The sequence below is a fragment of the Sminthopsis crassicaudata genome, chromosome 2 (genome assembly GCF_048593235.1).
Source record: "Sminthopsis crassicaudata isolate SCR6 chromosome 2, ASM4859323v1, whole genome shotgun sequence".
NCBI classification, from domain to species: Eukaryota; Metazoa; Chordata; class Mammalia; order Dasyuromorphia; family Dasyuridae; genus Sminthopsis; species Sminthopsis crassicaudata.
The window spans coordinates 273,455,461-273,468,731 of record NC_133618.1 but is presented as its reverse complement, the minus strand read 5'-3'; the positions used below and the strand labels follow the sequence as shown (position 1 = coordinate 273,468,731).

The window sequence follows — 13,271 nt, the reverse complement described above, 5'->3', positions numbered from 1 at the left end:
ATTGTTGTGAGGATCAAATGAGAGAATATTTGTTTAAAAATGTTTAGCACAAAATCTGGCACTTAGTGGGAAGAATGTGAATACTTATAATGTTACTGTTTTAACTAATATTAATTTTTCATGGTTTATGTCTTCCTCTACTAGAAATAACAGATCCACTCTTCATGGATCCTAACCTTGCATGTGGAACCCACACTGGCAGCTGTGGCCATGTCATGCATGCAATCTGCTGGCAAAAGTAAGTCCTTTGTTTTCATTTTGATAATTTCCTAAAATTAAACTGAATTAAACTCATGTTTGCCCCAAACTTCACAGTTTCTTTTATCTCTTCTTCCCCAGCCAAACTTCTTTCTCTTCTTTTCCATGACTTTCTTTTACCTTTTTTAAACTTTCTATTGTTACTCCCACATTCTTTCTGTGTTCCTTTACCTCTTTTTTTCTTTATAGTTAGAAAACAACCATGTCCCTATCTGATGGGGATAAGATAAGAGTAGTAATAATAGAAATGATAAAGCAATAGATGTTAAGATTTCACAGAACAAAAATAAGCAAATTTTGGCATGAGATACACACACATGAATATATGTGTATATATGATCATGTATATTCAGTCATGTGTGTGTGTAAATCATACTTATATATAATTGATCTTAAGAGTCAAGAAGACCCAGAGTAAGTCAGTTCTCCTAACAAGACTTGAAGAATAGAACTTAAGAAAGTTTGCTGCTCTATAAAAGTAGACAGTTTCTATACTATAAGTTCCCAGAATGGATGAAATCACAAGTGTATATCAAAACAAAAATTTTTTTACGCATGAATGTATATGCTCACATACATATATACACATAGAGATTTACTCTACAGATATAGTAGAATTCTAATTATTTTTATTATGCCTCTTATTAGAACCTGCTGATTTAGTGGATTTTGGGTTGGCCCTTGGGTCAGGAAGATATAGGCTCAAATCTTACCTTCAGAGTACCTACTAGTTCTTTGACTATAGGCAAATCACTTGACTTCCCAGTTCCTAGGTCACTCTCCAAGATTATAAATTACAAAGGTATTAGCAGTCTTCTGCATTGGAGAGGACTTTTCCATGTATTGATAAATCACAGTTTTATGTGTGCATGTGTGTTCATGTGCAGATTGCAAAATTATAAACATAAATAGTATATGATAAATGTATTTTCATTTAAATTATCATACTTTCAAATGCCATAATATTTAAGCATAGTCGATTCTATCTCAATTCTTAGCAGTTTTTTAATCACTGTTACTATTTGTGTTAGATAATGATCAATTTTGGGAATAGTTTCTGACAAGTCACTTCCTTATGATTTTCAATATTTCTTGTACTGACATTGAAAGGAAACAGAAATTTACATAAATAGCCACAACTATTCTAGAAATATCCCTGAGAAAATATTCCAAAGGCAGAAAAATAGGATAAGAGGGTCCAGTTTTTATCTCTTCTGGGAAGGGAGAAATCCTAAAAAATTGCATTTTTCAAATGTGTCTTAGGCAAAGTTTTTTTAACCTGTTCAGAAGGCCTTTTCTAGCATATTTATTTATTCTGATGGCTTAATGCTACAGAGAATAGACTTTGTATTATAAATCTATCTTCTGGTTGTGGTGGGACAGCACGCAATAAAGCCTTCAGGCCTTTAAAATTTTCCCTAAACAAGAAAGCCAATTTATTTCTGTTGTAATGGACTAGTCCTTTGTATTTGTATTCTTAAGATACATTGTGAGGGAAAGCTTTTAAAAGTACATCAGCAATTATTAGTAGAATGTGTAGGGGGGAAAAACTGTTTTTACATTAATAACTATGAAGACCAGGCATGTAGAAACACCTTAAGAAAATTTATTATCTTTAGCACACCCTTAGATTTATTATGATTTATCAGATTTTTTGACATATCAAATTCTAGGTAGTTGTACAATGTTAAATTAATCCTTTTCTTTTGAAATTTTGTAGGTACTTTGAAGCTATACAGATTAATTCTCGCCAGCGTCTTCATGTTGAGTTTTTTGACTTGGAGAATGGAGAATATCTTTGTCCTCTTTGCAAATCTTTGTGCAATACTGTGATTCCTATTGTTCCTTTACAAATACAAAAAATAAACAGGTATATTTTGTTTGTGTACTTAGTTTCATTTCCAAGCCTCTTAGTACCTCTTAGTGATCACAATCTTATTTTGAGACCACGTGTCAGTTTTTCACTAATCAAAAAGTAATCACATTCTCTTCTCTCCCCTACCATGATTTTTAATGTTTACTTCAGTATTTTCCTATTAGATCCATTGTCTGATCAGCATGTGTAATTACTAATACTTGTAATTAGTAACTAATGTCAGTAATAATAACTGGTAGGGATTACAACCCATTCATGTGTAAAAATAATAAAAGTAATAATAGAAATGTTCATAGCATTGTAAAGTTTGCAGAATACTTTACATGCATTCTCTGACTTGGTCCCCACAACAACAAATATGATTACCTCCAACTGATAATAAAACCAAACCTAGGAGACATGCTCGGACCCAGATGTCACATAGGAATAAGACAGGATTCAAGGGCAGGTCTTGCTGATTCCTGGATTCAGCCTACTTTCCACTGGGATTTGCTGCTTCTCATGCAATTAAGAACAGTTCTTGTTATATTGTTTTGACAGGGAAGTGATGGACTCTGAATGCAGAATGAAATATATATTTTATATATGGCCAGTACAGGAATTTGTTTTGCTTGACTGTGCATATTTTTGACAAAAATTGTGTTTTTGTTTCCTTCTTTTTTTCTCTACTGTTGAGGGAAAGGAAAATAAGTGAATAGCATTTGTTTAATTGAAGAAAAACTAAAATGTATAAAAGTTGCTCTTTTATGTCATTTAAGAACTAGAATTTGGTGTCAGGTTCTTACTTTGTGTGGCTCTGTCATCAATTTTTCAGTGTGAATACTCTCATTTACCTTTTAGTATCACAGAGAGAATCCATAAGATAGTAAAGGCTAATCTTTATCAAATATTCTCTAACTTCTTATGAACCATTTAAATTTAAAAATATATTTTTTCAGCTAAATTTAAAATTTAAATTTAAATTCTGCATCCTTTGGATGCCCTTTGGGGCATCCTTCATTTAGAGACATGAATAAAATAAAAAAATAGAGTTGAAATTACTTTTGAAAATTTTTGAAGTGCCTTCCAGGATGGCCACAAACAGAGCTTCTTAAAATGGTAGCCATTAACTTGCTTCACACAAATTTTTTATAACTATTTCTGCTATCAAACTTGTTTTCTTTGTAATTCTGTATATTTTATTTTATTCACTTAAGAACATTATTCTGAAAGGGATCTATATTTTATTAATTTAGGTGGTAGGTATAATGAAACTAAGTTCCAAATGGCTTTTAAAGACAAATTTATTAAGACGTTTTTCAACTTCTAAAGTCAATAATTATATACTTTAATTTATTCTATAAGACATAGTATTTGTTCTAATCTTCCAATTCTTAAAAACTAATTGAGTTAGTAATATTGGTCATAAATTCTACCAGAGCAGGTAGAATTTATTTTCTTTACTAAACTGTGTATTTTTTTAAAAATTAATTTTATAATTATAACATTTTTTTGACATATGCATGGGTAATTTTTTACAACATTATCCCTTGCACTCCCTTCTGTTCCAAATTTTCCTCTCCTTCCCTCCACCCTCTCCCTAGATGGCAGTCATTCTCATACATGTTAAATATGTTATAGTATATCCTAGATACAATACATGTGTACAGGACCAAATTTTTTTTTGTCGCACAGGAAGAATTGGATTCAGAAGGTAAAAATAACCTGGGGAAAAAAACAAAAATGCAAACATAAACTGTATATTGTTAACATGTACCATAAAATGAAAGAAAGTCAAGCAGCAACCCTTCATGTAAATAAGATTGGAACATATAATTTAGGAAATACATGAATTCAGGGCATAGGGGTATGGTAAAAGCAGAATCAGATTTAATCCACTTTTTTTGTGTGTGTTTATATGAAACCTCAAAAAATATAATATATTGTAAGAGAAAAAGATGGTTATAACTTGCTGGTTTATATTTAGTTTTCTGACAACAGAGAAACTTTCAGGTTAGATCTTGGTCTGACAATGTGTTTTGCTTCCCCTTTCATTTTAGTATATTCTTATCTAGAAAAAAATTTTAGTTTTTCATCCATTTTTTTTTTTAGAAAGCAATTATCCATGATTTTTCTTAATCTTTTTATTTATTATTGAGAATTGATTTCTCTTTAACTAAATTTGTCATGCCATGGTCTGATACTTAAGATACTTTTTTCCATGTTCCATATACATAGTTCAAAAAAAAAGACCATCTTTATAGGTCATATAGTGCTTAGGGAAACTTTATCTTTTATATTCCTTTAAGAGAAGATTCTAAATTTGGAGCATAATTATGAATGATAACCCTATATTTGTAATAACTTTTTTCATTTTATTTTTTCAGTGAGAATGCAGAAGCTGTTGCTCAACTTTTATCCTTGTCACGGTGGATAGAAACTGTCATGGCCCAAATATCAGGTTACACTGTGAAAAATGCTAAAGGTTTGATTTATGTCTTATTTTCAAATAAATTGCATGAGAACATAATTCTTAAAACCTTAGTTATGAAAATTATTGTCAGGCAAAATGGATGAATTCTGTAGCTACTTTTTCAGATATGATGTACAAGTGCAAATGTTAGATTTTGCAAAATACAAAGCAATGTGAATTAAAGCAGGTTTAATTTAAATTTAATAGATTAACTCACTTACAAGACCAACTTTAATCTTTTTTTACAATGAAAAACCGTTTTGTTTTGTACTGCTTGTATTGTTTAGTTTTCAGAAACCAATATATGAAATGCATTTTTTAAAAAATTAAAGAGACAACTTAGGTAATTCTATAAAAGGAAGGAAAGCATATTCGTCTTTTCTAATCTAAAGAGGAAAAGAAAGATTGATTAGTGGAATCAGGTAATATTTTAGTCACAACTTTGAATCATAACCTTCTCTCAGCTCTATTCTTAGACTTCTTAGACTCCTGGAATTTAATTCCTTAGTTCTCCCTGTTTCCGTCTCCATGAATTTTAAATGTAGTGGCATTTTCCCTAGATATAATTAAATTCTAAATAAAATTTATACAGTTAATTTCCCCCAAAAAATTTGCCTTTAAAGAATATTAAAGGTGTGGTGTTTTCTAAAAGCTAGAGAAACTATAAACTTGATAGGTATATTTTTCATCTTTATGTTCAATTCAGCAGGTGTTTATTGATAATCTTCATTGTGTTCAATTCTGCTGTTAAGGAAATAGAAAAAAAAATTCCATGACATAATTCTTTTGAAAATATTTGATTTATATGTCACTCATTAAAATAACAATATTATGCATGTATACATACATATACACATATGTGAAAAAAAATAAATGCAAAATTAGATGAATCTTATGTATTTCAGAAAAAGATCTTGATTAGTTTTGGCAGTTAGGGAAAACTTAAGATTTCATTTGGACTTTCAGAAATTGGAAGGATTTGGATAGGTAATAGTGTGGACCATGAATGCCAGAATGGAGAGTTTGGACTTGATTCTCTAGTCAGTGGGAAGTCATTAAATTTTTATAAGAAATGGACTGGAAGGATGGTTGTGATATTTTAAAGCTTAATTTGATGGTTTCGGGGGATGGATTGAGACAAACTAGAGGTGAAAATACTTACTTGATTCCTAGTGTAATCTGAGCATGAAGTTTTACAGTCCAGGACAAGGGGAGTAAGTAAAAATATTGGGCACAGTGTGTGTATTCTGCAGTTACATATTGATCAATTAGTATAACTAAATTAAATCAAAGAGAGATTTTTCATTAAGAAGCATTGATCACAGATAGAGGAATGAACCCAAAATAATACTAAAACCTTGAGAATTCATGATGATCAAATGGTCAAGTTGCTAGGGGGAACCATTTTGAAGCAGAAAAAGTTGAATTCAATTTTGGCTGTGTTAAGTTTGACTGAGATATATGTATTTGGAAATGTAGACCTCCCACACTAATAAAAAGTCAGGAGTAGATATAAAGATTTGCAAGCCATCCAAATACTCTTTGAAAAAAGAAATTATATATAAAGAATAAATGACCAAAAGCTCCAGAGCTCTGAGTTCTAGTGAACACCCACATTTAGAAAATAAGAAGATGCAGAGGAACTAGAAGCAATGAGATAAAGGCATAGATTATGGAAAGAATAGCATCTAGGAGAACTTGAACTTCTTTGTTAAGAAGAGTTTTTAAAAAGTAGTCAAATTCTATTGACTCTGATTTTAAAAAAGAAAATGAATGAAGACAGAGAAAAAGTTAAGTCCAATAGGATTTAGCAAAAAAGGAAATAGTTGGTTTACCTTTAAGAGAACAATTGCTGTTGACAGAAATATTGTCTTTGGAGCTATAAATCTAATAAGCTCTTCGAGGCTAAAAACTGACATTGATCCAAACAAAAAATTCCATAATATTGGGCCCCAGTTGTTTATATGCTGTTGTGAAGTTATTTAAACTATCCATATAGAGAAAATCAAATGGATAAAGACTTCCTCTTATCCAGATGGTAACATGTAGTTACATAAACAGCATATAGAGCTCATTCACCAGTGTCTGTATCTGATACAATATCTGTAAATGGACAGTGAGCTGAACCAAACATGCTCAGTTGCCTTTCAGAAATTATGAAGTTCTTTTAATTTACTCTCAAGCTTCTTAAAATACAAGTCCATTTTTAAAAATAACAGTATTATTCTAAAATTTAGAATCACCTAAAGATCAATACTCAAAAAACGTGATGTCTTGTGGGGACGAAGGAACTTTCTGTCATTGATATTTGATTAAAAAAAAGTTTTTTGTGTGTGTATTTCCTAAATAGATTTTCAGCTATTGTCATTTTAGGTATTGGTACATTGGAAGCTCAATAGAAGTTTGATTGCTTAATGATAACATAGGTTCTTTTCCTTGTTTTTTAGACATTCCTAATTGATATAAGTGGTCTTTTGCCAGATATTCCTCTTTACTACTCTTTTGTTAACTATTGTATTTAGATTTCAACACTCTTTTGGAAACATTACCACCATTTACGCTTAATATTGTTATTATTTTGCTAGCATGAAACTAAAGATGTAAAAGAAAGTTGACACTTAAAATTGGAGTTAACAAATATTAAACAATTTTAATAAGCATATTTTTGAGTAAATAAGAATTTGAGTAAGCAAATTTGAGTAGATAAAAATCAGCCTGTGTACTGGACCAATTATCTTCTGATTAGTTAACACCCAAACTGACTTTTGTTTATCTAGTGTAATAGTAATGTTTGTGTTCATGTTGTGACTGACATGGTAAGAATCTCCCAATCTATTTTGAGGAAATAGCTTATGCTTGCTTTACTGTAATAGGAATAGTATTCTATGCTTTAATCATTATTTTTTCTTTATTCCTATACTATGATTTCATTTGAGAAGTTGTTTTATGTAATGAGTAGAAAGAGCTTCTTCAGAGTCCTGAAGATCTAGGTTCAAACCCGATCTCTAACATTTTAGTTGTATGATCATGACTCTCCTCTTAACCCTCTTAATGCTTCTGGAAGCTAAGAGTATGCCAACTTGCATTAATAGAGAGAGGAGTTTTCTCACTAGGAGTTCTGTATGTTGATAAAATTACAGGTTCAAACAAAAAAGTAAAGTTTCACTTATTCTTTAATGTTTCAGTAAAGAAAATTCACATGTGATAAACGATCAGTGACTTTAGGTAGGGAAAGATCAATAAATATCTAGGGAATAAATTGGCTTTCTATATTCTGATTGGCTCTTAAAATTCGATAGACTAGATCCCTCTTAAATTCTTTGATGATTTGGCATGTACTGTGTGTGAGAGACTTTAGAAATACCTAATTATTTCCTAATTTTCTTTTAAATTTTTTAATACTTTATAATCTTAGTATTTTTTTAAGCAACATTAAAACTTTTCAGAAAATGATAGGTTGGCATTTGGGATAAAATGGGAAGATGATTATAAAATGTATTACAGTATCCCCTTAAGTCTTTGTCAGCCTAAGGAAATTAATTTGTGATTTGTTTTTTCCTCTTTCCCCATTTTAAGGAGAGAAGCCAAAAGTTTCGGTCTTGGCCAATCAAGGAATGGGTGATACTACGTTGGAGTTCCATTCTATATTGAATTTTGGAATTCAGCCTTCGTAAGTATTTCAATATTTATCATATGTTTTTCAGTATGAGCAAAATTGAAAGCTAATATTTGCCTTTTAGGAAGTGCTATATAAATCTCTTTATCCTGTTTTTTAGAAACTACCTCCCCTATGGAATTAAAAAAATAATAATAATATCAATAATAGCAACTGATATCAATATAATACTTAAAAGGTAGTACTATCTATTATTAGCCTCATTTTACAAAGAAGGAACCTGGGATTCAGATTTTACATGTCTTGTGTACAGTCACAGAAAATAAGTGTCACATTTGAGTCCAATCTTCTTGTAAATTATTACATGCTTTCTCCAAAAACATCTAGTTTCATTTCTTTCTGTTTACATGGATAGGATCAAATGAGAAACAATGTGGTTCATTGAAATTTGTATTTGAATTTGGAATCAGAGAAGCCTCTTCAAGTTCTGATGCTATAACTTACTTTTATGACAAGCTTCTTAATGTCTTTATCTGTAAATTGAGGAGTTAATTGGATAATCTTAAGAAGTTTCTGGCTCCAGATTTCTGTTTCCTCATGTTCTCCTTAGGCATTAAAAAAATAATAATGATAACTGTACCAGGAACCATAAGAAGCTTGTGAATTCAAATTATAGATCTCCTGCTGATTCACTATCACCTCAGAAAAATCTCTTTGCCTTTGTGAATTTGTCTGCAAAATGGGGATATTTAAACCTGCCCTGTGTATTTCAGATGTGAGGATAAAATGAAAATAAAAACTATTATATATTAGATGCAATTAAAAATTGGTCTCATATGACTAGTTTCTAGGGTGTGCTTTACCAGATGGAATTCTTTCTTTTTTCTTTTTAAATAATAGATTTTTATTTTTCAAAATACTTACAAAGATATTTTTTAATATTCACCCTTGCAAAACCTTATGTTGCAAATTTCTCTCCCTCTCTCTGCCCTTCCTTTTCCCCAGATAGTAAGTAATCCAATATAAGTTAAACATGTACCGTTGTTGTAAACATTTTCATATTTATTATGTTGTACAAGAAAAATCAGATCAAAAGGGGAAAAAAATGAAAAAGAAAAAAATAAAACAAGCAAACAAATAACAACTAAAAAAGATGAAAATACTATGCTGTGATCCACATTCCGTCTCCATATTCCTTACTCTGGATGTGCATGACTTTTTCCATCACAAGTTTATTGAAATTGCCTTGAATCACCTCATTGTTGAAAACAGCCACGTTTCAGATGGTATTCTTTCTGATGTTGTTTATCCTATTCTTTTCCAAATGTTCATTATCAATGAAAGTCCAGAGGACCAGAAACTGCTAATTTAATATTAGTATAGAATGTGTAAACATTCCAGCATCTAATACTTACTGTTTTCCTCTCCAAACCTAGATTTGAGCAGATAACCACATTTCTCCTTTTCCTTCCAGTCTGACAGTCACTTTGCAATTAGGTCTCTGCACAGGGTTGACTTGCTATTGAATATGATAAACTGCTTATGCTGGTATTAAGAAATGCTGAAATAATATTCTCTTCAACAATTTTTTTTCCCCTTAGAGGCATATTACATACACTCTTACGTTTTAGAACAAATATCTCTGTCTTTTCCATATTTATTTTTAAAAGAGCCTGCATTTGTAATTTCATAAAGAATAATAGGTTTGTATTCTAAAAGTTAATTTCTTTCTATTTTAGAGCCTCTTGAGTCCCGTCAATAGGCAATACTTTCACTGATTCCCTATCTTAACTTTTTTTTTTTTCTTTTCAGAGTCAAATTCTCTAGTAGCATAAAAGAGATGTTGATTCTCTTTGCCACAACAATATATAGAGTTGTGCTGAAGGTGCCTCCTGATGAAACTGATCCTCGGATTCCTGCAATGACCTGGGGCACTTGTGCTTTCACCATCCAGTCTATTGGTAATGTATATAAGAGAATTGCTTGAGGGTTAATTTGAACAGCTTCTTTTCAAAAAACTACCAAGTATTTTTTATATTTTTTTTCCCCTGAAAAGATCTTTAGATATATCTAAGGATTAGGTTAGGATATAGTGATGAATAACTCACATTTGCATGACACTTGAAGCTTTGCAAAGTGCTTTCCTTATAATCCTGTAAGGTAGGTAGCATAAATATTATGCCTATTTTACAAATAAAGAAATAGGCTCTTCGAATTGTCTATGTTAACAGCTATAAGCATCAGAGACAAGAATCAAACTTATGACTTGACTATGCAGCATTATTTATCATTATCTAAATTTGAGAAACTGGGTAAATTTTTTTGTGTGAATGGATTTGAAAGGAGAAAGCTTGATTTTGTTGTATATCATTATTCAAATACCAATTGGTAAAAGTTTCAGTTCTGAATTATGAAAGGTTCCCTTTACTGATTGTAAAATAAGTAATTCTTCAGTCAAATTGAATGATCACTTCTAGGATATACTTTTTTGAGGTTCTTTCCAGTTCTGAGATTTTTATATTTCACTCATCCAATAGTTGGCATTTATAAGTGTTTTAAAATTTAAAAACAGCTTACATGTATTATATCATCTAATTCTCAAATAACACTGTGAGGTAAATAATATACTCATTTTAAAGATGAGAAACTGAGGATCAGAGATTTAATGATTTTCTTGTTTTCGTAGAACTACCAAGTGTTTGAGTTAGGATTTGAATCTGGGTCTTCTTGAATTATCATGGTTGGGGAAAAAAGCTCTAGTACTAGAATCAGAATCTAGATTTGAATCCTGACTCATTTAGGTAAAACACATAACATCTCTGGGCTCCAGTTTCTTTATGTGTAAGTTCATAGAGGATGTAAATTTTTAATTGGATGGGACTTTGAAGTCAGATTTGCATGTGAATAAAGAAACTAGCAGACTGACAAAAACCTGACCTGTATTGGAATCCTTGTTCATTTCCTAATCTGTAAAGTTAAGTTTAAAATGAGAGATTGAGCCTAATATCCTGTGAATCTGTTGATGTTTGTGATTTATGTCCTTGAATTCTTACCTAGTTCTCCTCTTCTCCATGAATCACATCTGACTCATAACCAGTTTTTCTCCCTAGAGTAGCTAGCTAGAATCTACTTCTCTGCTCTCATAGTCATGGATACATCTTTAAACCTCACAACCTTGCTGTAGAACAACTGCAATCTCATACTTACCAGTCACCTTACTTCTTAATATTTTGTCCATTATCCCAATTTTTGTGTGTGTAATCATCATTCCTTTATTTTTGACATCACTTGACTCTCCCTGATAATATGGAAAAGAAAAATGTGTTCCTCTTGGCTCTAGGATGGAGACTAACTGGTAGTTTGTACATACATGAATGTTACCACATGATGTACTATAGAAAAACAAATGTAGCAAACTCTGAAGCACATTACCAAGTTCTCCTTCCTTTCTCTTCATGGTTTTGAAGGACAATCAGCAGTATTTTTCTCATCCTTTGGTATTTCTCCTGGCTAACTCTTGTGGGTAATAATTGTATCAAACCGCTTATTTATGAGATGCTTATCTAGTAAGCTCTGCCTTTCTCATTTCAACTGACTCATTTTAGTTATTTCTAATCAGGTGTTTCTCAAGTCTATTTATATAGTCCTAATGTCTTTCTAGACCTCCAGTTCATTATCTGCAGTTGCCTTTTGGACATCTTGAATTAGATGTCCTGTAACTATCTTAAATTTACCCTCCTCTCTTCCTAATTTTCCTATTAATATTAAAAATACCACCATCACCCAAACTCTCAAACTAGATGTCATCCACTATTCCTTACTCGTTCATGTAGAGGTTATTGCCTTTTGGTTCTGTTTTTAGAACTTTTCTTGTTTATGACCTCTAATTACTTGCCACCACATTGATACAGGTAGGTCCTGTCACCTCACCGCTGGATCCTAGTTCAGTAACCCTCCAGGTGGTTTCCCTGCCTTGTCTCTTTCTGTTTTAGGCCATTATCCTCTTAAATGATCTTCCTGAAGCACAGATTTGGCCATCACCTCCTTACATAATCAACTTCAGTGGCTTCCCTTTACCTTCAAAATTAAATTTAAAATCTTCTGTTTGGTATTCAAAGCTCTTTATAACCTGTTCCTCCCCTACATTTTTAGGCTTCTTATATATTTTACCCCTTGGGCTTTCTTCCCTTCCCCCTACTATGTAGTCTTTGATTTAGGAGACCCTGGCCTACTTGCACAAGACTTCCATTTCCTGAGTTGGGCATTTTTGCTGCTTCCTCCCCCAAGTGGAGTGTTTTCCCTCTTCTTTATATTCCCAGTTCTTCGCCCAGGGATTGGCACAGTGTTGTTGACTCAAATGTTGCACTTGTTTTTCAGATACTCCCATCTGTTTCTGTGCCCACTAGGCTTTGTCTTCCTTGGAATAGAGGAGAGGCTTAATTTAGCTAAAAGATAGAAAATACATAAAGCACCTCATTTTTATCAGGTTTCTAGATTCTTCTCTTCCCCCCCCCCCCGACTACATATCTTTGTTTGAGCATATCTTGCATGTAGTAAGTGTTAAATAAATTTTGATTTGAAGAACTATCATTGCTAATTACATAAGCACCAACATTTTGATAACTCTTGAACCTTCTCAGAATATTTAGACTGCACATAAGCTGAGGTCAACTTTCCTTTACTTCTCTATGATAGAACTTGCCCCCAAAATTTCTATTGTTTTTCCTTCATCAACTGATTCCTCCATAATGTATTAAACCATATCCAAAAAAGCAGTTCTTACTAATTCTTTTTCTTTTTGGTAGATAAAATTATCATTCAGGCTTATAGTATTTTTAAATTACTCTGATTTTTGGCAGAGACAAAGCTTCAGCATAGAAGCCTTTGATACAGTAGCATGAGTTTGTGCCCAGTTTGTGATGTATTTCTAAACTACTTATAACTTCTGTAATGCTGATCACAACAATATTGTTTCTGTTTCTCCCTCCATTGAGATTAACCCAAAAGTTCTTTGTCATCATTTTCACCCATCCCACACCTAGGTTCTTAAATTGACTCATAGGCTGTCC

At 31.8% G+C, this 13,271-nt stretch overlaps 1 protein-coding gene across 2 annotated transcripts in view; it reads left to right on the top strand.

The window, feature by feature from the left end:
- The window catches only part of UBR1 (ubiquitin protein ligase E3 component n-recognin 1), a 137,360-nt gene that overhangs the window by 83,957 nt on the left and 40,132 nt on the right, over positions 1-13,271 (top strand). For both annotated transcript variants that reach the window (XM_074289406.1, XM_074289407.1), the window contains exons 31-35: positions 145-238; positions 1,979-2,128; positions 4,501-4,598; positions 8,163-8,256; positions 10,015-10,163. In XM_074289406.1, the coding sequence (XP_074145507.1) occupies positions 145-238; positions 1,979-2,128; positions 4,501-4,598; positions 8,163-8,256; positions 10,015-10,163 (585 nt within the window). The remainder of the gene's footprint in view (positions 1-144; positions 239-1,978; positions 2,129-4,500; positions 4,599-8,162; positions 8,257-10,014; positions 10,164-13,271) is intronic.